The following is a 25,478-nucleotide window of genomic DNA, read 5'->3' on the forward strand; positions in this document are numbered from 1 at the left end:
TGACTGCAATGTAAACGAAGATTTCAAACTGATCCAGGATGTCTTCTGGATCGTCACTAAAATGTAATAATTTGTTCTTAGTAACATTCCTAACATTTCCTGACAGTTTCATCCAGATCGGTCAATAACCTTTTGAGTTATCTTACTAACAGAGGCAACCGTCGGCGATTACATAACCTCGCCTCGGTGGAGGTAAAAATCAAATCAATATTGACAGATTTCAAAACGCAAATATTTTGTCTTGAATGGAGACGATGCTTTGAAATGAGTTCTGTGCGAGCAGCTGACCGGTCTATGCAGTACTATTTACAGTGCATGTATAAAATTATCAGACTAGATTATTTGTGCAGTGTTCACTTGATGAAAGTTGCCACTATGGGTGTCTGGAGCAGCTCCTTTGACGTGTTCTCAGATTGCCATCTTGGATGGCCTTTTGGGGTTCAAGATGCGTGTTGTGTTCCTCAGTACCAGGTCTCTGTATGTTCAGCCTTAATGAAGTAGTTAATCGTGCATTGTTGAAGCATGTTTTCAATAGATTTTCCATGGGAATTTGTTGAATTGGGAATGCAAAAATGATATCTAATAGCATTTTGGTTTAATTAAACTTTATTCAAGACTTTTTGCAACACCAGCGTTGCCTGGCAGAAAAAACTTAGACCTCAGTTTGTCATATATATATATATCTGAAAGGAGAGGCTCATCGCTGGTCTCTTGTGTTCTTCTGTAGAGAATCAGTTACAAAAAAGTGATTGACGTCATCATCTATGGAGAAGAATGAGAGTGCTGAGCTCTCTCTAGCTCTTGAGCCAGAACAGAGCCAGGACCACATGGATAGCTGCTCTCAAGGTACCTTGAATGAGCTTCTTTTTCCTCCGAGTAAAGGGTGGGGATGTTGGCTTGCCACCAGCGATCATGTTGATTCTATTATATCTTAAATGTGGGTGAAAATGTCAAAAAATTAAGTGTCATATCCAAGCAATATTCAATCAACGTATAAAATATGGGCGTGCGGTAGAAGGTTATTGGCAAAGCTTTTCCACTCTTGTGATTGCGTGCCTCAAGTTATTGCACATATCTATCTTAAATCATCTTTTCCAAGGTTCTGGAGAAGTGGATAGTGAGCAGAAGCAGCCGCTCCACATCGAAAGTGAGAATGTGGCCAAAGACACACTCGAGGACCAAGATAATTCTCCCAAAGCCAACAGTGAAATAAAGAAGACTTGGGGTTTCCGACAGTCCACTGTTGCAAAGAGAGAGATGCCAGTGGAGGCAAGTGACACTACGGACAGCCGCTGCCCTGTGCGTCGCAGCGGCAGGCAACCTAAACGGACCGACAAACTAGAAGAATTCCTCTCGACCGCCAAACGGGGGGCGAGAAAGAGTGCCCCTCCCATCCTGGAAAGTGGAGATCCTCCTTCCCAAACCCCAACCGATGCAGAGACTGCTTCAGAGGCCAGCTTCGACGGCAATGCCGATCCCAAAGCAATAGAAGACAAAGCAGATTCCCCAGAGAGGAGGACGAGAAGCGGCACAAGAAAGCAGACGTTGGAATCACTTGGCAGACAGACCCGAAGAGGAGGCGCCGCGATCGCCAAGGACGAGGGAAGCTCCGATAATGAGGACGATACAAGCCCCGCTGCTAAAAAGGAGAGCGATGAGAAGAGTTCCGAAGACGTAGGATCCACTAACGCGGAACAATCTCAGCAAGAGCTGGACTCTGACAAGACCGGGGTTAAGAATGAGAAAGTGGAGGCTGAGACGGAGACTGGCAAAGAGACGGAAAAGGACGGCACAGACACGCCTGTTGTGCTGTTAAAACGCGGACCAATGAGAACCTATATCAATAAAATGAAGGCCAATAAGAACACTGCCGCCGTTACCGCTGCCGCCAACAAGAACGCCCCTCCTGTCAAGAGGGAGGCCAAGCTCAGCGCTACCAAGGTTTCTGGAAAGGTATGCCAGCCCCCAGCAGCAGAAGATGACGACGACGATGAAGATGATGATGACGACGACGACGATGATGATGACTCTATGACATCTTCCTCGTCGTCATCCTTTGACTCGGACGAGGGAGGTTATGACCCCAATGCACTTTACTGCATCTGTCGCCAGAAGCACAACAAAAGGTATTTTGTCCGTTGCTTTTGTTAATTTATTCTCTATTCTCTCTTCTCCGTCCTCTAATTTTCTCTTCCCTTCCGTGTCGGGCTAGTAGCGGCCGCGTGAGAAAGCTGACTGAGTTCTCGAGTGTTGTTGTGGAGAAAGGTGTTACCATAAATGCTTTGCGCTGTCCAGGTTCATGATCTGCTGCGACCTCTGCGAGGAGTGGTTTCATGGAGACTGTGTGGGCATCACTGAAGCCCGCGGGCGCCTGATGGAGAGAAACGGCGAAGACTACATCTGCCCCAACTGCACTGCGAAGAAAAACCAGCTGGTCAAACCCGCCGCGTCGATCCTTTCTGCGAGCGCAGAGACCGGGAAGTTCAGAATCAACCTCGCTTCAGCAGCTTCTGCTTTTGCTCGTTCCACTGGCATGGCGGAGAAAGCCACCGTTAGCGGAGTCGACGGTTATCACACGGTCATCCTGGGTATGTTGATACCTCAGCCCTGCTCGTCTGCTGGCAACGAGGAGAAGTCGCTAGAAGACCAGGGCATCAAAGGGCGGATAGAGAAAGCGACCAACCCGACGGGGAAAAAGAAGATCAAGATTTTCCAGCCGGTAAGGTCACTGCCGTTCTCTGCTTACTGGGTTTGAATTGGGTCATCATGAATCCAGTTCTTAAATCGTTGTCTGAGTTGTTGTTTGTTGTTTTAACAATCCAGATGCCAAAGTTTCTGTGATGCGATAGGTTACCTGTTTGATGCATTTAAAAAGTATTTCAGACGCGCTTGAGAATGTGTGGTGAGTTTTTAAATCGTCATCGTCAATCCCTGGTTCTGTTTGAAGTTTTGTTTCGTGATTCGAAGTGTTTGATTCCTTTTGGGTCTGCATGGATAGTGTTTTTTTTTTTTTGTAGATTTAGCACGGGGGGGGGGTACAGTCGTTTGATGCGTTCGAGCATCTCCCCTTGTCACGCCCCCTCTAATCCAGTTAGCATCAGCGTGGGAGTCGTTTGCCTTGTCTTGTGTTTTTGTGACCGTTTCATTAAAGTTTTTAAATCTACACTGCTGTTACTGTGTTAGAATATAATAGTGCGTGTGGGAAAGGGTAATGCAGTAGTGGTGGGTTCATAAAGGTTAAAAATACACGTAAAATAAATTGGGTGTTGCTACTTCGTGGATTTTCTCCTATTGCGGGGGTCCTGGAATGTAATGTTCGTATGTCTTCAGGCGCTGTTCTACAAAACAGGAAAAGTAAAGTAAAGGAAAAAAGGCCTTCGCTATATATTCAGAAAGCTGTAAATGGGGGGGGGGGGGATGCTGCACAAAGCTGATACTCGTGAGTAGCATTTAATTTTTTGTGCTGACTCCAAGCAGGCTATGCAGCAACCAGCTGGACCAAAAACAGACCTGAAAACGGGGGCCAAGAAGAAGACGCCGCCCACGGCAGAGCAGAAAGCCCTGGCGGATGGCGTGCAGAAAGTGGCATCTAATGTGGAGGTGAAAACGACGCCGCCGCCGCTGCCGGAGACGCCAGAGCCGAAGGCCGGACAGAAGCCAGAGGACGATTCTTCCCTTCCCAAATGTATTGGGCCGGGCTGCGCGAATAATGCCCAGCCCGACTCTGTGTACTGTGGCAATGACTGTATCCTGAGACACGCAGCCGCCACCATGAAGTCCATCACTGATGTCAAAGAGCCCAAGGAGAAGGACAAGACCCCGAAAACCAAGTCTCCGCTTAAGGTAGTTTGGACTATTTTGTCCTTTAAATGCACTGCTGGGTAAAATAACTAACAGCCTTCTAAATTACAGGATCAGTAACGGCAGTGAAGAAAGCCGTGATCGGAGCTTCAGACAGTCTGTGTCCGTATCTCATGTCTTTGTTGCATAGGACAAATTACATCCAATGTATTTATGAATTAATTATTGTCATGTCTTGTGCTTTGATAAATAATTGCTAGTTTGCCATTGCCCCCCTCCCCCCCTCGTCTGTGGTGACGACTGGCCTTTTCTACCCAGTCTTTGAATGAATGTGACGTAATGAGCGGAAGACGGCGTTCCCACCGGATCATGGAACGGAAGGAATCGCTGCATTTATCCAATGCTTTCATGCGCAGAATAGCTAAAGCTAACTCACTGATGTATTCCTACACGTTCGCTGGTGGAATATAAAATATAAGATTTAATGTCTGTTCGTTGCTGGTTTAAAAAAAACAAAGCGAAACGAAAATGATTCCGTTAAAAAGGTGGTAAAGGCAGCACGTCTTCTCATCATTCCAGTTTGGTTAGCAAAATGAGTCACGTGACTACTGTAAACGGTATCTAGTGAACCGCTGCGTGAAGAAGCCCTGACCGTGTCACGCACCGTCTTGGTGTGAAGACCCACTTCCAGAAATGTTTTGGCTCCTTTATTACAAGGCTAGAAAAATGGACGCCAAGTAAAGAATGTATTTTATTGTCCTCAGTGAAAATGTCCAGGTTTGCAGAAATGTAGCCGCTTGCGTGAAGAGCACCGTGAAAGGCTGCCGGAATGCACAGATGTCGGGTTTGAATTGTACCATAATCGCTATTTGAAAAATGCTCAACAACAAAGAGCTACTAATCGAGTTAAGCGCAGATTTTCGTGCCGTCGGCATTTATTCTGAACAGACGACTTGGCTCAAGCCAGACATTTCCGTGTAATTCAGCGCCTGCTGAGTGTTGCCACTAAATCTCTTGATTGTCTCTGTTCCCGTCCATCCAGAGGAGCGGCGGCGGCGGCGGGAGGAAGCCTCACAAGACGACCCGGGAGGATTCAGGCAGCGAGGAAGACTACAGCCCAGATCCGGATGAGGAGGACGACGAAGATGAGCATGCCGTGGAGCAACGACCCCCGCCGACCACTGCGTCCTGGTCCAGCGACCATAATTACATTGCAGTAACACCAGAACAGACTCCACCCATATCATCAACAGTGTTAAACAAAAAGTGTATGTATCTCTTTGAAGGCCTTGAGCTGTCGTTGAAACCACATTGCTGCTTTTCCTTGAGTCGCGTGTTTCCTGCCGTGCTAACGTGACTCAGAAGTGATTTGTGCGTACGGGGAAGGAATGTGAGCGCTCTGGAGAAGAACTGGGCTGCGGGCTCGACTTCAAAGAGGTCGGCAAAGTGTTTGTAATTTTGACAATGTAAAGGCGTCGTTACTCAATGTGTTCTGGTAGCTGCGGTTCAGGTAAGTGTTTGTGTTTTTGGGTAAGTATTCAGATATCTGGATTCCTTTGTCTTTTGTTTTTTGAAAGGGGTACTCCAAAGATTCACTCTGGGAATCTTTTTTAATATCAAACCTGGCCTGACTAAATTTTCCTTTGTTTTTCTTCCTGGAAAGAGCTTTGCAAAATCTTCTGATAGACCACAAAGAAGCGTGCGTTAGAGCTCGCCTTTAGAAGCAGAGGCTGTGATACGTTCTGAAGGACGCAGCTTTCACAAAACCTTTAATAACAAATGTAACTTCAGGGGGGGGGGGATCCCCTCTAGGGACTTAAATTTCAACTTCTGGCACCAATAAGGCCATTTTGCTTACAGCGCTGTCTTGGAATCGCTGGAATACCCCTTTTGAAAACACACTAAAAGCAGGGCTGCTGAAAACTCACGCAGGAACACGCGGCTGAGAGAAGACTGAGTCCGCCCCCCCCCCCATTCTGTGACGCTTTAATCTGATGTGAGAAATGTGTCTGAGCAAATGAGCCTCGAGTTACAAGCTCATGTTTCCTTCCTTCCTGGATTCGTCGCCTCGGCTGTCGTCCCGTTCCGCAGCAGGTAGGTGACTGACAATCCCCCCCCCCCCCCCATATTTAATTATGGAGCGATGAAGCTAATTGAGCTCGTGGAGCTGAGGACGACCTCGTGCTTGTCTTGTACGTTGTGTAGGTGAGCAGCCTTCCTTTCCCAGTGTTCGAGTCCGATGGAATATGACGTCTCGCTGTTGAGTGGGGAAACTGACTTTAAAATAAAAGGTGATTTAACAGATTTTAGGACGACTCGATTGTTTGTGAGTAGTGTCGGCTCGCTGTGGGGATATCCTGCCCAGTTCAGCTCAAACAAGCGTATACAGCCGAGGGACCTGCACGCCCCAGAGACGCCGCGTTGAGTCCGCCCAGATGTTGGAGCAGCTGGATGGAGAAGGCATCCCTGCAGTGGAGACCAGACCACCTGAAGATCATGCGATGATGTTCGGAGAGGCGACGGAAGATGGAAGCTGAAGACCCGATTCAGAAGAAAGACGCATCGTGCTTCACACATTTCGCACCTGATGTACTACACACACCTGGGGGCGTGTCTTTTGCAACAAGGATATTGCAGGTTCCTTGACTTTGACATGAGGTCATTGAAAGCCAGAATGATGTGGAGTGATAGATTAATTGTCGATGAATGCATCTTCCGGTCGGGAGGGCGGTTTGATGAACGACTGACCAGCAGGAGGAAGAAATTGTGGCTCAATCTCTAATTCTACAAAAAGAAGTGCTTTTTATTGGTTTATTTGGAAACTTATTCTCCTGTCGGTGTTGACTTGGTTGCTTTTGGACTCCAGACCTTTGCTCTACATAATGCAGCTTATATTTTTACTTAGTGTGCTCGTGTTGCAGTGGGGTCAATGCTTACAGTGCATGTTGGATGCACAATACATACAAGCACCAGCTGATGAACCTGAAGAAGGCGTGTCTGACACTAGATGTATAAATACATGTGCAATATGAGTCTTGTTGCTGTTTGGTTAAAATAGTACTTCATACATGCGAGTAATTCTGAAATGTTTCCACGTGTTCCCGTGAAATCCTTTGAAACCACAGTGGACTCGAGGTCTTGGTGTGAATGAACGGAAATGCATCCGTCGTTCTGATTGTCCTGGAACGCTCCACCATATGCAATGGAGAAGCTTTGCGGTGAAGAACATTTGATAATGAAGCTTCGGCTTCCACTTGCTGCCGGAATGCTCCTTTTAGTTGTTTCTTTGGCAAACTGCTCATGAGAAACTGGGTTTGTCAAGTGCATCAGGTTCCATGCTCCTGGGCGGCATATGGGGATAAAGCTGTTTGATGAGGAGGTAATCCCCCCCATTGCTTGTTTACTAGATATTTGATGAGTATTATGTGGACAGAGGATACCTCCACAATTGTCGTGGATTAAATGCACAACGACTCTGAGCCACCACTGCAAATAAAGAGGGATACGTCATCTCCTGAGGTGTCAGTTTGTTTGCTTCTTTCATGCTGTTCAATGTTCAATCTGCACAATTTTCTTTTTTCATTTTATGAAATGAGAATGCTTCTGATTCTTTGTTTAGCTGCAGGTGTCGTATAGGTGAGCTGGAAGCTAAAGTTTGGAGTTTGTCGCTCAACACTTCCCTCAAAGTTGGAATTCTTTGCCAATGGGGCGAGGACATCTTTTACAACATTCTTTATCTTCTTGCTTATTTCCAGCACCCCCAAAAGAAGAGCGGTCGAGCGAGAAGGAGCAGAAGAAGGAGAAGGAAGCGGCACCAGTGAAAGCTGCTGAGAAGCCGTCGTCATCGGCAAGGCAAGTCAAAGGAAGCGCGAAGAGCCCAACCAGTAAAGCAGGCATGGCTTCCACAAAGGACAAGACACCTTCCCATAAGTCTGCGAGCTTAAAGCTTCCCAAGAAGCCTGCAGCGCCCCAGAATAAAGCGGCAAAGTCCAAATCATCCGCACATCCATCGGCCTTTCCTCCTGGTCCGATCCACGCCACGGGGGCGCTGAGGGTCACCAAGTCGAATTTCACTATTCCTAAGAAGCAGCAACAACCAAAGGATGCTCCATCGGATTCCAGGCCCTCCTCCAGAGTCTCCTCATCTCCAGCTTCTTCAGCTCCCTCGAGTCACTCCTCCAGACCCCCGCATCCAGCTGCTTCAGCGGCCCCCGCGCTTCGTCCACCGCCCAACAACCAGATGAGACAGAACATCCGACGCTCCCTGACAGACATTCTCTACAAGAGGTGAGCGGAACACAATCGTTGTGTTGTTACTAAACAGATGTAGTGTTTGGTCGGATGCATTGAACGATTTTTTTTTTTTTATTCCACCAGGGTTAGCGACAGCGACGATCTGAAGATGACCGAGAGCGAGGTGGGAAGACTGGCAGTCGCCATCGAAAAGGAAATGTTCAATCTCTGCCTCAGCACAGACAGCAAGTACAAGAACAAATACAGGTCCCTCATGTTCAACCTGAAAGACCCCAAAAACAAAGTGAGCCAAACACAAGCCTGCGTGCGATTTCGTAAGACCAGATCTCCTTTTTTTGCTGCCGAGACGTGACGCTGCGCCGTTGTTCCTCAGGGTCTGTTCTACAGGGTGGTGGACGGTGAGGTCAGTCCCTTCAGACTGGTGAGACTGAGTCCTGAGGAGCTGCTTTCAAGAGAGATATCAGAGTGGAGGAAGCCAGATGCCTCTGAGGTAAAGGCTACTTTCCTAGACCTGATCACAGGTCACACAGCAAGTAACAAATGCAGTTCTTACAGTGTGTGGCGTCTCCTGCAGGAACAGTCTTCCAGTGGACGCGCCCATTCAGGGCATTACAAACTGAGCAACAGGCATGATTCTGGCTCGCATAGCGTGGACATGGACGAGGCTCCACCCACATCCGATGCAGATGTATGTATTTCTGCAACCGCTTCATCTGCTCGCATGACCTCTGCTGCAGTAAGTGGTGGCGAGCTGGCGTTCTTCAGCTTCCACACTTTTCCTTTTCACTTTTGCACGGGGTCTTTCTTCAATGCTGTTTCTTCGGGCTTCTTTGGCATTCTGCGTTCTTGAGCATTAAACTGACTCGTATCACACTTTGCGAGTCATCAAGGATTACAATTTATATGTGAACGATTAGAAGTGAATCCTCTTTTTCTGCTCCGACAGGACCAAGATGAGACTCCGTCCGCTTCCGTTCACCCCTCGGCCGAGGGGAACAGTAGCGGCAGCGTGCCAGACTTTTTCAATAACATGCTCAAAGACACTACTTCTGACCACAGGACTCACTTATTTGATCTGAATTGTAAAATATGCACAGGTAAGAGAGTCTATGGTTTGATGTGGTTGTGGATTAAGCAACAGTTAACTCCAGTAATGTGTGGGTTAATATTATATGTTTGACCACCAGGTCAGAAGATGGAAGATGAACCTGCAGCAAAGAAAGTCAAGCTGACCAAGAAGCCTGAAACCAAACCGCCCAAACCAGATCTGCATTCGTCCAGGTCAGGAGACGTCCTGGTCCCGACATCTTACCAGCACCAAGACCCCTACGCCTACAAAAACGCCATCCCTCCATCCTCCCAATCAAACACGGAGGTCCCAGAATCGCAGCCGCAGCTGGAGGACTTCAATATGGCTGTTCTCAAAGCTCCGGCCCCCGTCACCCCGACGGTGTCTTCTATCAGCCTCACCCGCAGAGACCCGCGCATGGCCAGGCACAGCTCCGGGGTGAACGTCACCTACTCGACTCCAGAAAAGCCCCCCGGTTACCCTGCAGATCCACTCCCAGCTCCTGTCGCCGCTCCGATTGAAGTTGGACCCAAAGCGCTACCGATGCCCCCGGCCCCACCACCTTCCTTCGCTGTGTCCAAACTGGTGAAAAGCAGGTGCTCCTTCCTCCTTCACTGTTTCATGAACTAATTGTTCGCAGCATCGCTTGGGTTTCTTGGTATAGTTTTCTGTGCTAAAGTAGCATATGAGGTATCGAGTAATGTGTCCGTTTTTTTTTCTAAACATCACGCGATGGACTGTGATTATAAGTTTGACTTTTTGTTTTACAGTATATCCGAGCCTCCGCCTGAGGGCGAGACTGCCATCTTCCTCCATGGCCAAGAAAAGATTTGGAAAGGACTTATGTACATGCCCTCAGTGGCTTCGCTGGTGACCAAAGCTTATTTGGTTTCAGGATCTTTTGAGCATCTGAAGGAGGTTAGTCGTCGTGTCTGTTCATTTGGATTTTTGTTAAAATCAATGCTTCTGGACAACTATAAGCAAAATTCAAACATGAGCCGAAGGCACCAGACAAAACGTTTGTTGTTGTTGAGCAGGATTTGCCGGACACCATTAACATCAAAGGAAGAATTCCTCCGTACACCGTGTGGGACTATGTCGGGAAACTAAAAACCTCACTCTCCAAGGTTTGTTTGGTGAAGAAAGTATTTGTCTTAAAGTCTGAAGTCCATTCCTTAAATGTTGGTTTCTGTTTCCTCTGTTGGCAGGAATTGTGTCTGATTCGTTTCCACCCGGCCACGGAGGAAGAGGAGGTGGCATACGTCTCGCTCTTCTCTTACTTTAGCAGCAGGAAAAGATTTGGCGTGGTCGCTGACAATAAGCGTCGCATCAAAGACCTGTATCTCATTCCGCTGAGCTCAAAGGACCCGTTACCCTCCAAACTCTTACCGTTTGATGGGCCAGGTAAGCATTTAAAGGGATACACACACATATTTCACAGTGACATGAATGCATTTATCATTGTTGTGCTCTTAGACTGTTATTTATCATGTGAACATGGTAAATATATATATTATATATTTATGATTTGGATTTGTTTGAAAAGGGGGATTCATGCTCGCAGTGAGGAGCTGCTGCGTTCTCTGCTCTGTATTTGACTTTGTATCACACATTTTGTAATAAAGGACATTTTCATCGCAGTTTGGTCCCATTTAAGTCCAGTTTCAGCCTTTTTCTAAAGAATTGGCTCTGGTATAAATTGAATTACTGTATAATCAATAAATTGTGGTTGTGCAACACTTAACGGCTCCTGGTTGGCTATCGCTGCTGCGATAGCCATATTAGAATATTTAGAAAAATAGCACTGTTTTTTTTTTTTTCTCTCTTAACATCCAGTTTTGAATTTATTACATTGAATAAATGACTGTTGACTCGTGTGTTCAAGAGGAGCCAAAGATAATCCTTTTTCTCGGTGTATGAGAAATCTCATTTCGGCTGCTTGCTTCTGAAACTGAATTTTAGTCCACATACATGTCTAATAAGGCTCTTTTTCTGTGTTCAGGACTTGAACCTGCTCGTCCCAACCTCCTCTTGGGGCTGCTGATCTGCCAGAAGGACAGAAAGCGAGCTGGTGCTCCTGTGGAAATTGAGGAGAAACAGTCCAGGACTCTCAGCAAAGACGTAGATGACGCCAGCCTTTCAAAGCCCTCTTCAATGAGGACAGACAAAAGCGCACAACAGAGTCTAGAGATCCCTTTCAGCGTGCCGGCTTTGGCCGCACCTCCACCCAGCTGTGTTGAGACCCCCAGCAGCACTGTGACCACCGCCTCAGTCCTTTCCCTTTTGTCCTCTGTCGCACCGACTGCCGCTGGCAAGGACTCGCCGTCTTCATCCAGCGCCGTCGCGTCCTCTGCAGCAACTTCCACTCCTCTTCAAACCATCCTCAACACTATATTTAGGAATAAAAAGCACGACTCCGAAGCTTCCAACTCTCCCTCTGATCAGACCGAACTCCCTGCCCCACCTGTTGCGATGCTGGACCCGATCGTGCGACAGCACACCGAGAGTTCTAAGGAGATTCAAATGGAGGACGACGATGACCGACCTTATGATCCAGAAGAAGAGTATGAACCCAGGAACAAGCGTGTGAAACCTGCTGAAGTAGTAAGCAAGCCTGAACTCTCGAAGGTGCCCGAGGTTGCTCCAAATGAAGCCGATGATGTGGCATATGACCCAGAGGATGACTCCTTTTTTGAAGATGTCAAAACCTTGGTTCCCTGCCAAGCCAAGGCTGGAACTGAAGCTAAAGCTGATCCACAAAAGATCTTGGCAAGCATCAAAGATGTTGGGGATCAGACGTTCCAGAAACAAGGAAATCCAAAAACGTCAAGCCCGTGGAATCCTGTTACATCGCTGATACTTCCTGAAACACTTTTAAACCCACCTGCTAAATCACTTTTAGCCAGTACTCAGCTGCTGCAGCTTGGCAGAAAGGTCGAAGAACTCGTCAAGTCTTCATCAGTTTCTCCCTCGGTCAACCAGAGGAAAGATCCCCGGCACAGGGACCCGAGGCAGGCTGCCACCGACAGGAAACTCTCAGATGAACCTGAGGAGAAAGAGGAGACATCTCCTCCTGAGCCGGAATCTGCTCCTTCACAACCTGTCGTTCAAGAACCGGAGCCGTCGAATGTCACCGAAGTCCCGGATTCCTCACAAGGACCAGAGACTCTGCTCCCTGAAGAGGAAACGAAAAGTGAGATCCTACCTTTCCTGGAGTCGAGCATGGCGGAGGTCTCAATTCCATTATTGGGCGAGGAGGTGGAACCTGATATGGAGGTCAACTATTTGGATGAGAAAGAAGAGAAGGCCGAGACAGATATGGACAAGTACAATATTTGGCCAAATGCTGCCAGTATATTAAAAACTGGCGAGGACTTGGAGTATGAGGAGAAATTTCCAGATTTACCAACTGCAAGTTACTATAATGAGCCCACAAACAGTGAGTCCATAATAATATCGACGATCCCAGTCGTCACTCAGAGCACAGCTATGATTGAAAGTCAGCCCCATCACCTCTCACATCGCGTGCCATCAACCGGCTTCGACACCTACAGACCTCCAGCCGACATCCCCCTCCCATCCAACTACCCCCCGCACCATCTGATGCAGGGACAAAACCTGATTATGAGACCTCCAATGATGCCGATACCACCACCCATGCAGGGTCTTCCTCCGATATCAGGTCTACCCCCCTTGCAGCGACCTCCTCCTCCACCCATCCATGTTCCACTCCCCGCACGTGGTCCTCCAGCCATACAAGGTGACAGTGGCCAGCAATACGGCCCCCCTCCAGCTGTTTACCCTCCTTATCAGAACCAGTGGCCGGGGACTCAGCCGCCGCCACCCCAGCAGCATCCACCTGGACCGCTGCCTCAGAATATCATGCCACATCGGGGGTCATTGCCACCACCATTTCCACCAATGGCACAGAGAGCTCCTGCTTCTCAAATGTTTGATCCCTCCATCCCCCCTCAGCACATTGGACAGCAAGGCCCCCGTATAGGCCTCCACCCACCTTCTGCACCTGTATATGATGGGCAGAACAGTTTGCCTCCACCAAGGTACTCCGGTCCTCCACCGCCATTCACTTTCCCTGCAAGCAGACTTCCTTTGCCATCTTACGCTGGGCGGCCTCCTGCGCCCCCTCCGGCGCACTTTGATAACAGAGTTCCGCCTCCATCCCAGTTTCCAAGACCCAGGGTCCCCCCGCTATCTCAGTATGGGGACAGTGAAGTTCAACCCCAAATGGTAGACCGGTCTCGAAGCCCTGCAGAACAGTATAATAAAGACTGTAACTCCTTTAAGCTGCATGTGGACCAAAATCCAAACCCCCTCCATATTTTTAAAGACAGTCAGGGCCCCCCACCTGGTCCACCTTACCGGGGACTTCCACTAATCCAATATGAGGAGAATAAATGTGCGCCATCCAGTGGCGAGATGAGTGTACAGCACTTCAGTCCACATAACCAGTATGGGAGCTCCAGACCACTCGCCTCACCGCCACATCGCGGATCCTTTGATGAGCTCAGAGGTCTTCCCTCTCATGAGAATAGACCCCACCCAGCTCATTTTGGAGGATCAGAACGCTATCGCTTCGATAGGCATTCTGATGAGGCTAGACTCGTCCGCCACGGTGGGCCACTGCTGCCAACTCCTTCGGAAAGTCTTTTAGGTCCTTTGAGTCTCATGGGAAGCATCAGTCCAGATCTGCACCAGGATGATCACTGGGCCCGCCTCTCTCCTGAAATGAGGAGGAGGAGCAGCACCACCCGATTGGATTCAGAACCCCGCAGTGGAGATCGCTTTAGTCGCTTTGAAGGGAGTCACAGAGAACCTCCCTCTGGTCCATCTCAATCCTCTGAAGAAAGACCAAGGGAACTGTCTGAGGACCGTCGAAGGGAAAGAGACCACCCTGGCAGGCAGTCATGGGATCGGGGTCCGGTTAAGAGGTGGAGCAGAGAGAGAGAGTGGGACAGAAGCAGAGAAAGGGACCTTGAACGAGAACAGAGCCGTGACAGAGACCGAAGCAGAGGGAAGGACGTTGAGAGGCAAAGGGAGTCCGAAGGAGAACGACACCGGAACCAAGACACAGACAAAAGGAGTGACAGGGAAAAAGACAGGGAGAGAGACAGGGAAAAAGACAAGGAGAGAGACAGGGAAAGAGACAGGGAGAGAGACAAGGAGAGAGACAAGGAAAAAGACAAGGAGAGAGACAGGGAGAGAGACAAGGAAAAAAACAAGGAGAGAGACAGGGAGAGAGACAAGGAGAGAGACAGGGAGAGAGACAGGGAAAAAGAAAGGGAGAGAGACAGGGAAAAAGACAGGGAAAAAGAAAGGGAGAGAGACAGGGAAAAAGACAGGGAGAGAGTCAGGGAAAAAGACAGGGAGAGAGTCAGGGAAAAAGACAGGGAGAGAGACAAGGAAAAAGACAGGGAGAGAGACAAGGAAAAAGACAGGGAGAGAGACAGGGAAAAAGACGGCGAGAGAGACAAGGAAAAAGACAGGGAGAGAGACAGGGAAAAAGACGGGGAGAGAGATAAGGAAAGAGACAGGGGAAAAGACAGGGAGAGAGACAGGGAAAAAGACGGGGAGAGAGATAAGGAAAGAGACAGGGGAAAAGACAGGGAAAAAGACGGGGAGAGAGATAAGGAAAGAGACAGGGGAAAAGACAGGGAGAGAGACAGGGATAGAGACAGAGCCAGGGATTCTGACCGGAGGGAACACGACCGTGACAGAGGGAGAAACCGTGAACGCGAACGAGAGCGAGACAAGAGACGGGAAAGATCCCGAAGCAGAGATCGTGACCGGGACAGAGACCGTGGGAAGGACAGGGACAAGGAAAGGGAAAGAGACAGGGACAAGGACAAAGATCATCGTCGAGAAAGGAGCAGAAGCAGAGAAAAGAGAGAGGAGAAGAAGGATAGTAAATCATCCAAGGAGAGCGATAAAACTGCAGTAAACGACAACATGTCCTAGTCTCTGTTTTATGGACACTCAATAATAGTTTTGAGAGACATTCACCAGTTGAAGTCACCACTGTAAATGTAGAATAGTATTTTGTTAAAGTTTCCACAGTTGTGTTTCTCCTAGAAATAACGGTAGTGTTTGTATATATTCTTTTGCAGTTAAAGTTTTGTTTTATCACGAGGTAAACAAAACACTGAAGTATATCCAAGTTGCTTGTGTACAAGTCATTACGTAGGCTAACGAGTCCTATTACATGTACCTTTCTTCTGTCAAAGCCGTTTCAAGAGAACAGTGCCGTTTGCTAAATGTATATATGAATGTATTCGTGTACATACTGATGTTTTTAATCATACTTTTCTAAGTAGAGAAATCAAAGCCATATATCTGAGATGGATAATGTGAAAGTCAGACCGACGCCGTTGACACGTGTCAATACGTCCGACGTGTTTGAAATTTAAGACTCCAAATATTAACATTATCCACCCCATCAATGGTGAATGTGACATCCTTTTGTTTTTGTGACCAATTAAATCAGTTTGATGACATGTTTGCCCGGTGATTTAAATAAGTGTAATTATGGGATCGTTCAGCTCTTGCTTTGTTGGTTAATGCTGAAGTAAAATGTTTTTTGGGCTGGTTGTAGCTGATTGCACCAGCCTTACAGTATAGAACCCTGATGAGGCATCGACACACTTATTCGAGAACCCAATTTCTTCTTTTTTTTTAAACCATATATGTCACTGATATCCAATCCTTTAATAAAGCATGACAGCATCCTGAGAACTGAACACCATTTCCTTACTTCCTTATCAGGTATCGGGAATGTAAACCAGAAAAAAAAATGTTTTGCCACTTGGCAAATTCCAAAACTAGTCATGGCTATTTGTTGCTTCATCATAGGCATGGCTAGACCAAGTCTTCTGAACTTTCTTCGGGCACCACGCAAACTCATCTGTGCGGTCGTAGTTCAAGTAGGCAAACTTGAGGAGACGCCTACGTTGCTTCTTGTCAAGGACGGCAAACACAAAGTAGTTGAGGACGCTCTCCTTGACATTTGGGAGTTTTCCGTTGACCAGAGTCTCCTCCAGGAAGAAGCGGACCAGGGGGGCTTGGTATTGAGGGTATCCCAGGGTTCCCTGGGACTTCAGGATGCGGGTGATGCGTAGGTTGTTATGGGTGCGACTGTTAATGAGAAGCAATAAAAGGGTGAAACGATCGTTTGGTGGGATCCGTTGCTTTCAGTGATTGACATGTTTGATTAAACGTGAGAGCTGACTTGTTAAGGTTCTTGAATCTCTCTTCCCAGTTCAACGCTCTCTTGACTTCCCCCGTTTCCTCATCACACAACTCAATCCCATAGAAGTCCAACATCAGCTTGTAGGACTTCAACAAATTAACCTTTGCAGTGCTGTTGTCCAGAAAACACTAAAGCAAAGGATGTTCAGTCAGAATGTGAATCACTTGTTTTCCCCTTAAATATCAATTCTGTAGCTTAAAGGGATTCACCTTAATTTCTTGCTTAGTCAACGGCCTGGCCTCAAAGTTCATTCCTGGTTCTTGCAGTGGAAACAGCCTTTGAGAGGAAAAAAAGAACAAGTGGTAAATTCAAATGTATGAGCATTTTACATTACATCTGTGACTAGAGTAAATTACCATTGAATATAGGTGTGTACATACTCCAGTGCATCATAATCTCCAGCCCAATCATGGAACTCGTGGATGTATACACCTGAAAACAAATAAAATCCATCAATGAATTATTCTGTAGCTAAAGGTTGCGTTAAACCCAGAGGTTACCTGACTTATTATTATTAATAATAATAATAATGCATTGATTTTATATCGTGCTTTTCTAGATACTCAAGGATGCTTAATTATTATTACTCTCCTTTGGACATTGTAGTTCTCTGTTGAAATACGTTAAACCGTTTCACTCTCTCGGGCTCCAAAGTGATTTAAATGAAATGAGGGCAGAAAGTTTGTGGATTTTTCCACGCAAAAATCTTACAGATGAAATCACAATCTAGAGCTTGACTGATTTACGTCTGACGTGTTTGTAGCTGTAGGCCTACCGTCAGGTGCAGAAGGCTTCAGTCCCAGATAGAAGTTCAAATTCGGCATGTCATCCTACTCAACAGGAGAAAATAGCACTTGCAGTAAGTGTGTATTATGGGTTATGTGAGATAATGGACATGTATATCTGTTTTGTAAGAATAATGACATGTAAGTCGTGTAAACTGTTCTGACTTACTGATTCTGGTACCATCCTATAGTTAGACTGGATAAATATAAGAGAACAGTTACACAGTTTATGATTGCAGTGTGTTATGCGTCCGGTCCCAATGTGTACGTAACTTACAGGGTAGTCGCGTCGGTAGTGTTGCATGTCTCTCGCGGCACGTTCAAATTGGCTGAATTTGTACTGATGCACAAGAAAATGAAGGTTTTGTCAGTTTATATTGAAGACATAGATCTGAACAGTGGAATAGAAAGAACACATTCTGTACTAAAGTATACGTTTTGGGTAGTTTTACTTAATTTTAGTTTTTCCACTTGATATTGCACGTTTAGCTCCATTACATTCTTGTAACTGCCTGAAGGCTGAATATTTATAATTTTCATCAACTCTCTTCTCTTTTAGTTAAACTGTCGTAGAGGTCTATCCTCCTAATAAAAATCAACCTTTCAATTAACGCTGGCCTTAAAAAAGTCTTCGGTTTGCGTGTTTCTATACACAATAGACCAGAGATAAGCAGGTCTACCCACACGTCGGGCTGCGGCTGCTCGCCTGGTTCGGTCTGGTGCGTCCTTCTGGTTCTCCTTGGTCTCCCAGGTGGAATCATAGCCACAGTAAAACTCATCCGTGGTCTCCACTCGATAGGTTTCACTGTCAAACTCGTCATCCTCCTGCGCACACTCTTCCACCTGGCCCCCCTCTAGGCCCACTTCATTTTGGCGTCTTCCGCAATTATTTCGCCATCTGATCGCCAAAAAGAAAATCCCAGTTATTGGACGAAGCATTGCTTTTAAACAGCGCCATAAGAGAGAATCTCTGCGCCAGAGCCACTCAAACGCCAAGTATAAGCGGTCATAGCCAAAGTAGGCCATCAGGAACGGACTCTGGAAGACGACGCACCTGTGACGCGGATCAAGCGTCCAGGTTCAGGTGTTCGAACCGTGACGATCGTTTCGCTTTCGTTTCATATGAATGAATGCCTGAACGTAACAAAACTATATTTAGATTACAGCATTAACTCTTCCCTGGTTCGATTCCCACTCCTGGCCACTGCTTTTTTTTTTCTTTTTTAAGAAATGAACACATTTATTAATTAAAAACGATCACTCTCATATTATCACAACAGCCCTCCTTAATCGCCATCTGTTCCATCCCTCTTCCCGTCTCCTCAATTTCTGCAGGGGTCGGCTCTTGGACCGATGAGTCTTTCCACTCGGTGGACATCCTGTGCTTAATGTCTTCCTGTGGAAGATAAAAAAGATGCACACACCGTCCTGCAGAACCGAGAGATAAGAGATGAGTGCCTCTGATACCGCTGGGGGAACCGATAAACCACAGGGTCTTGCGTCTTTGTCCTGAAAATATGATGAATTGTGTTTATTTGTTTCTAAACTTTATCTGAATGTTTGTTTGTTTTTGACTGGATATTGAATCACACTGATGTAAGCGCTTGCATGTTCTCACTGACTGATCTTTGACAGTAACGATAATTACTTTTGCTGCCACTGAGAACATCAAGACGCGTCTTACATGCCGAACTGTTAACATCTGCTCGGTAATGGATTCATTTGCACTCGCTAAAGCGGCATAGAGGATAAAAACACAGTCTGGAGACAGCCATATGCTCTATATATGGAAAGGAGGCAACGAATGTAGATTTTAATGACAGATCTCAGACACATTATGGCCTGGTTTAGTGCCTGAAATGGGCCCTTCAGATTGGATTGAAGGAAAAAGACAAAACAATAAATCCATATTGGTCCAATGCAGCTTTTGTGTGTTTTAAACAATGCAAAACTGGAAGCTGTGAAAGGTGTGGTTACGTGAATTCTTATTTTTGGTGTCAGACTTGCTGCAGTTTCACCTCCTGTGACCTTCACTTATTCCTCATCAGTGTCTCCTGGAAGGAACGTGCAATGAGTTACCCTGGAAAACTGGAGACAGGCGCTTAGATCACTATGACTGGTGATTTTCTCAGACACTCAAAGCGCCGATTCCTAGATTTTATTCTCTGTGATGAATGAGTTTGTCAACAAAGACTGGAAAATGAACAGCTGCACAAGTTTGACAAATTAGACATGTCTCCAAATAAAATGTGCAGACGTGCTGTTAAACTGCACATTTCTGTGATTCTAATTTATTTTTTAATAGGATGAGGACAAGTAGTCATTAATCACACTTTTTCATATTTGAAATATAGAATATATTTCGCTTGTTTAACATTAAAGGGCCATTTCACTATTTTTTTATCCGACCTACAAAATGCAGATGCATGCAATCATCTGCAGTTTCTGAAAAAATAATAATAATCCTGTCTCCCTGTTTTGGTGTGGATATGAGACTAAATAAGGTAAATAAGCCGATACAACCTGAAGATGGAAAGAGGTGGTCAAAGAAAAGTATTGGTTTTGGTTGCATTAATTGTAGGTCATATTGTTTTTGGACATTTACCCAGTGAAATAAAAGAGGAAATCTCTGCATCTATTAATTGTTTAATTTTCTATCATTTCTATATAATAATTAATTGATAATATTATTATTTTAATCTTTTTTATTTGCTTCACAACTATCTCCTTACATTATTTTCTTACGGTTTACAAGTGATGTTGCAAAGTAATTTAACTAATTGAGTGGAGAAAGGACAAAACAGCTCCAGAACTGAACTGGAACTGATTTTGAATAAAATCTTCATTATAATTTACATTAATAAATTTACCCAGGGTTAACAGTAATTTAATTTTCCATCGTGTCCCATTTATTCCCACTAGGGGGCAGCATTCGTTTACATAAAAGTCACAATTGTCCTGCCTAAAATAGAAAAGTCAGTTTCTTAAAACCTTTGAAAGTTTTTTCTGTTTAACCCCCCCCCCCCCCCCCCCCCCCCGATGACACGTGTCCTGCTTGCCATCAGTGTCATAGACATAATTCGGCTGTATGCTAAATGAACACGAGTTACATCTTAAAGCAGTGTCAACGCTATCAGTAATTCATCTGTCATATACCAGAGCGTAGAGGATCTGAACACAGAGCCCAATTTCTGTTTGGCATAAACATAAATATTTTTGGGAGTGATGAAAGAAGCCGTCTCAATTGCGTAATTACCTCATTAATATTTCAGATGAAGCTTTTGATTCCTCATAGCCGCTCTCGCTTTTTGAGCCTAAATGTACTGATCTCCTCAGACCACATATCAAAAGAGGCAAATTAAATACTAATAGTGTAAACAGGATATAATTAATTCATTAGAAAAGCAGAATCAGCAGTTTTATTTTGACCTTACACCATGAATCATGACAGAATCCACAGGAAAGCTTTTTTCAAGCTTCTTTGACAAGTCAGGAATGTTCAATTCTCCCATCAATTTCATAAGGAAAGAGAAGGTACCGGGTTCGAATCCTATCTATGCGGAGTTTCTATGTTCTCCCTGTGTCCGCGTGGAAAAAGTTGAATGAATTAATGAAATTATATACTTCGAATTCATATAATGTGTGTTATTACAAACTGTGACCTGCAGGTGGTGCTATTATTCTGTCGAAAAAACAGCACACCCAGTGTCCAACGTGCACGCGTACGCTCATATTCTCATTTGTTCACATTTCTCAAAATGTATTTCATTGCTTCTGTTCCCACTCGAGCTCACGAACAAGCTGCCGAGCTTGTTGAACATAACACTCGGCTCTGGTGACAAGAAAACGACAGCAAATCCACATAAATTGTCATTTAAAAAGTTAATTCAGACACATCAGTGGTTTAGTTGATTATAGAAACAACGCCAGCCTTCAGTTCACCTCGCTGCTGATTGATGGCAGCGTTGAATTCCACCATCAAATCAATGCGTACATACTAATCCCCTGCTTTGGGCCTGTCAAAGTTATTGCACACTGAGAGAACGGGTACATTATTGATTATATTGTATTTATTATTTTGAACACACCCTGTTAAGTCATTACTACCCCATGTTGAATGTTGTTTTACATACAGTCACACTAGTAAGGGAGATCCAGTCAGAAATGAGCCGCCGGTTCAAGCAGAGTGCAGCGCTTTATATTTCTAAAGGGTGAAAAGCTTTAATATGGCAGGAGGTTTATAATGGAATCAGCATGCAAATAAAGTATTTATGAATGTACAAATAAACCAAAGCAATGCTTTTGACATGCTTTGATTATGCAGAAATGTTTGCCCGTGTACACGCACGGCCTTCTACGAGGAGCTCAGGGATTCGGAGTTAGTTTCTTGGGCGTGCATCAGAATGCGAAAGCACATCGTCTGTAACTCGCGGTGGCCTCAATGAAAGACGAAGGAATGGAAAAATATGTGTCACATTTATTGTGATTGATTAAACAAGTGGAAATTAGGTTTCAGTTGGAGAGCATTGAGAAAATAGACGTTCATTGGTGGGGTAATTGCTCATTAGTTTTAATTCCCAGCCAATTTGCTGCTCGTGTTGAACAGTTTGAAAAGGCTGTTTTTGCTCAGTGCTCGTCTTTTCCAATCAGACGGTGTTTCCTTCTGACAGTTTGTGACTTCATTAATTGTAATTTTGAGTGTCACAAAGTGGAGTTGAATGACTCCTTAATTACACGACCAGACCTCAGCGATAACAAAATCCAATTTTGATGTTGGTCGTCATAAACCTACAATCAATAGTACAACTTGGTCAGCGCATGTAAAAATGAATTTTCCTTCTGTAAGTAAGATGATTCAGAAGTTGCTGTTAGGACGGAATTTGAACATGCGAGATAAGGCCACAGACAACAATGCAGCACAACGGCTTTCAGTCGAGTTGGATGACAAATGTGCCCTTTTTTATTTTTAGATGTTACTGTTGAAGGAAAAGAAGAAAAGAGGATTCTCGTAAAGGAAGGTTCCCAGCGGAGATATGAAACCCGATTTATTCGCGGTTCCTCAGCTCTGAGCTGTAAAAGATTGACAGCAGAGTGATTTGCCACATCTGTTAATCTTCCTTAATGAGCAAGCAGTCAGATCTTTGCTACGACCCCTGCACTAAATAATTCACATTACTGCACTTAAGTTTTATTCCATCTTCATCTATTTTTTTCCCCTCCCCGTCAACTGTCAGGAGCCCCCGAATCACTGCTAATGTAGCATGAGGCCCTGCTGTATCCTTTTCAATATAGTGCAACGCTCATTAGGAAGAGACTTCTGGGAGCAAAAAGAAAGCGAAACAATGGAGGAAAAGGAACATCTTTTTAGGCATTTGTTCACATGGCAACACGAAAGTGGTGCATTTTTAGTGTCGTAGATTTTCCAGTGCCTCTAATAAAGCCTCACAACCAGTTAAAGTAATAATCTATTTCTATGGAACATTTCATTGTCCACTATAAAGACGGAATACAGATGCAAACGCGTGGGTTAGCGATGACCACGGCAGCGACAGAGAGATTGGGCCGCAGGTGAACTGGAACCGTTTGAACAATCGCTGCCGTTTATCGCGCTGCCATCTCCTCCCGTCAGCAGTCAGCCCCCCCCCCAGATTCACAGATACGGTAATTTTAATATTCCATTGAATATCTCTTTGCCGGTCTGTTGAGCAGGTAGCAGACGTTTCCATCAGCGGTGCCGCGCCTGGCATTCATCATCAAAGGTCTTCCCAGGAAACAGACAGCTTTATGCTCATCTGCATCTGCTTGGCATGCCAACTGGGTAAGCATTCACATCATCCTACCCACACTGTTATTGCCGATTAGCATATAATGCATCAATTACTTCACTTTTTACCCGAAAGAAAACCTGCCGCAAGTTTTGTTTCCAAGGCAACTATGACGGGCGATGGAAGCGAGAGTAAATTAGACTGCTGGTGGAAGTTAAAGTCTAATGGCAAGGACCAAATATGGGGCAACAACTGTAGCCGACTGCAACATACGGGAGGCAACTAGAGGTTACATGGATGACCGAGCGGTTTAACGCAATAAGAGATGAACACACAAACACACAAACATATAATTCTCTGCTTATGAAGACAATCCAGCATGTCGGTTCTCTGTACTGTAACCAGGCCTCAAACAGTAACACTTCAATGAAACTGCAAATACACGTATATTTGCTAATATCTAACACATTTGATCCGTCCTATTTTTACCTAATGTATCTCCCTGATGAGTTTCTGACAGTGTAATTATCAAATTTCATTTGTTGTAATAAACACTACTATTTACTTCAGACTGAGTTGTTATTATGGTACTATATAAAAAGCATCAAAGCGCCGATAACTGAGCGGCTTGATAAAGAAAGAAGAAAGCAGCATGAGGGAATTTCGGCATTAAGCAGGCTACGTTTAATCTACTACAAATTTATTGCAATAAAAGGTCCATCATTTATTTGTTATTTCAAAGCAGTAAAATGAGATAATGTTGCTTTTCACCAGCTTAAACTGGACACAACTCCCACAGCTGAATGTGAGAGATGAAACAGCAAAACAAAGAGTTTATCCAGAAAAGCACCGCCTCAATCCATTCTAACAACGTTTTAAGCGTAAAGAAGCAGAATTTAAACGAGCCCATCAAGGGTGGATGTGAATGCCACATCTGCAGCTGGAAAGAATCACTTTTGAAAGTTTCTTCATGTGCCTCCTTTGCCTTTTGATGATTCTTTGAGATGTGCTGTCTCTGGGGGGGACGGACGGTAAAACATCCGTATGTACAATTAATTCAAGCACCACTAGTTCTCAATCAGATGAGATGATTGCCATTGGCATTTACCGAATGTGTTTATTTTTCCAAATTCCTGTAATTTATCTGATTTCTTGACCTTTCCTCTCACATCATACACGCCTGCTTGATTCGGAGCGACAATCAGCTGGAAGCAGGTGTGCTTCGTACCTGTGTGCACAAAACACAAAATTACATGAGCTTTTAAATGTACACGCAAGTGCTTGAGACACAGGTTGCCGTGGCTACTCAGAGTCGCTTGGAACATCAAGGCTGCAGCATCTTCTTTTGGCATCGAGACACATCGAGGCACATTCTCAATCGAAAGCCCAATATAAATTATTAATACGTGTTCTGAGTTTTTCTTTTTCCCAATTCCTTGGTCAGTATTTAAAAGACGATTATCTACCAACATTTGTACATTCAAGCAAAGAACAAAGACGGAGATTATTTTAACACTGCATTTATGGCTCATCTTCCCAGATCATGAACGAGCACAAACAAAGATACACAGTAGAACGAGACAAGCGGCTGAGTTTAACTTACTCGACATGTCCTTGACGATGAAACATTGATCGCAGGCTCATTTCTGCCCCACAGCTCGCGAGTGGGTTTATTAGATCGATCGATCGATAGGGCATGACATATGAACAACAAGTCTGCGTCTCGTTCTGCTGCACGATGCCTCGTCTGTGTTTCCGCATCACTCTTGTATCTCAAGTCTCTTGCGTTTGCTTCGCCGCAGAACCCACGAGACATCTGAATTAAAGATGGGCCAAAGACACATCATTGGCCATCGTCCCCAAACGCCTTCACCGCCCGCGGAGACCCTCCAAATCGTTCGCCCCTCTTTGACAAGAACACAGACGAACACAGGCAAAAAAAGAAAAACGCTACCCGATTTATCTGGAAGGTGTTTTTGTTTTTTTGAAGCACATGAGCTAAAGCAACAGAAGTTTTCCTCTGCAAGGGACGTTGGATTTTGGTGAAGAAGAGCAGAATTATTTAGTTTGAGGGGTGAAGATACCAGCGGGACGCAGCAAGCAAACCTTGAATGTGTTAACAGCACCGGTTTAAAGCTCCTTTGATACTCGCCACTATCGCAATTCTATGTGCAATAGCAATTGCCAAGGTTGAAATCATTAAGAAATGAAAAACATATTTGTACTTTGAAACAAAGAAGCGACCAAAGAAATGCGAGCAGACCTTGGTTTTGGTTTTGCACCTTTGTTTGGAGCCTCTCGGCTATCTAACGAAAGAACGCGAACACGCTCTGAATCAAGGACGCCGCTGATTTGTTTGCGGTGATAAAACCACAAGATGAAAACATATTCACTTATTTCCTGTGAGAGAAATATCACAGCGCAGGTGAACTGACGAAGGCCGCTCCATGAACGCTAACAGGAGGGTTGCGTAGTGGCTTCTTTATCCGTAACTCAAATACCCTTCAGAATTTTATGGAACCTGCTGTTAGATTAGTAAT

The 25,478-nt window shown here is 45.2% G+C and overlaps 2 protein-coding genes across 2 annotated transcripts; one reads left to right on the plus strand and one right to left on the minus strand.

Annotated features, from left to right (window-relative positions):
• Positions 1-764: 764 nt before the first annotated feature.
• dido1 (death inducer-obliterator 1) lies at positions 765-15,879 on the plus strand. The gene is made up of 15 exons (XM_068742003.1): positions 765-846; positions 1,100-2,126; positions 2,296-2,719; positions 3,475-3,843; positions 4,844-5,069; positions 7,557-8,088; positions 8,179-8,338; positions 8,429-8,545; positions 8,630-8,791; positions 9,002-9,152; positions 9,243-9,720; positions 9,895-10,042; positions 10,162-10,251; positions 10,333-10,528; positions 11,127-15,879. The coding sequence occupies exons 1-15, from the start codon at positions 765-767 to the stop codon at positions 15,098-15,100; spliced, it is 8,136 nt and encodes a 2,711-aa protein (XP_068598104.1). The 3' UTR covers positions 15,101-15,879.
• An 81-nt stretch (positions 15,880-15,960) lies between these two features.
• LOC137898140 (opioid growth factor receptor-like protein 1) lies at positions 15,961-17,477 on the minus strand. Its single transcript, XM_068742138.1, has 6 exons — positions 17,451-17,477; positions 17,164-17,218; positions 16,745-16,820; positions 16,598-16,664; positions 16,368-16,516; positions 15,961-16,273 (listed from the first exon to the last, which is right to left on the minus strand). The coding sequence occupies exons 1-6, from the start codon at positions 17,475-17,477 to the stop codon at positions 15,961-15,963; spliced, it is 687 nt and encodes a 228-aa protein (XP_068598239.1).
• Between the last annotated feature and the right edge of the window lie 8,001 nt (positions 17,478-25,478).

The sequence above is a fragment of the Brachionichthys hirsutus genome, chromosome 8, assembly GCF_040956055.1.
Source record: "Brachionichthys hirsutus isolate HB-005 chromosome 8, CSIRO-AGI_Bhir_v1, whole genome shotgun sequence".
Lineage (NCBI taxonomy): Eukaryota > Metazoa > Chordata > Actinopteri > Lophiiformes > Brachionichthyidae > Brachionichthys > Brachionichthys hirsutus.

Excerpts from the sequence above, each read along its gene's own strand:
- dido1 (XM_068742003.1), top strand. The coding sequence starts at position 765 with ATGGAGAAGAATGAGAGTGCTGAGCTCTCTCTAGCTCTTGAGCCAGAA. Across the intron at positions 2,720-3,474 it reads AGATCAAGATTTTCCAGCCG|CAGGCTATGCAGCAACCAGC; the intron begins GTAAGGTCACTG and ends GCTGACTCCAAG. Across the intron at positions 10,252-10,332 it reads TAAAAACCTCACTCTCCAAG|GAATTGTGTCTGATTCGTTT; the intron begins GTTTGTTTGGTG and ends CTCTGTTGGCAG.
- LOC137898140 (XM_068742138.1), bottom strand. The coding sequence starts at position 17,477 with ATGCAACACTACCGACGCGACTACCCT. Across the intron at positions 17,219-17,450 it reads ACTACCGACGCGACTACCCT|GATGACATGCCGAATTTGAA; the intron begins GTAAGTTACGTA and ends CCTGTTGAGTAG. Across the intron at positions 16,517-16,597 it reads TGACTAAGCAAGAAATTAAG|TGTTTTCTGGACAACAGCAC; the intron begins GTGAATCCCTTT and ends CCTTTGCTTTAG.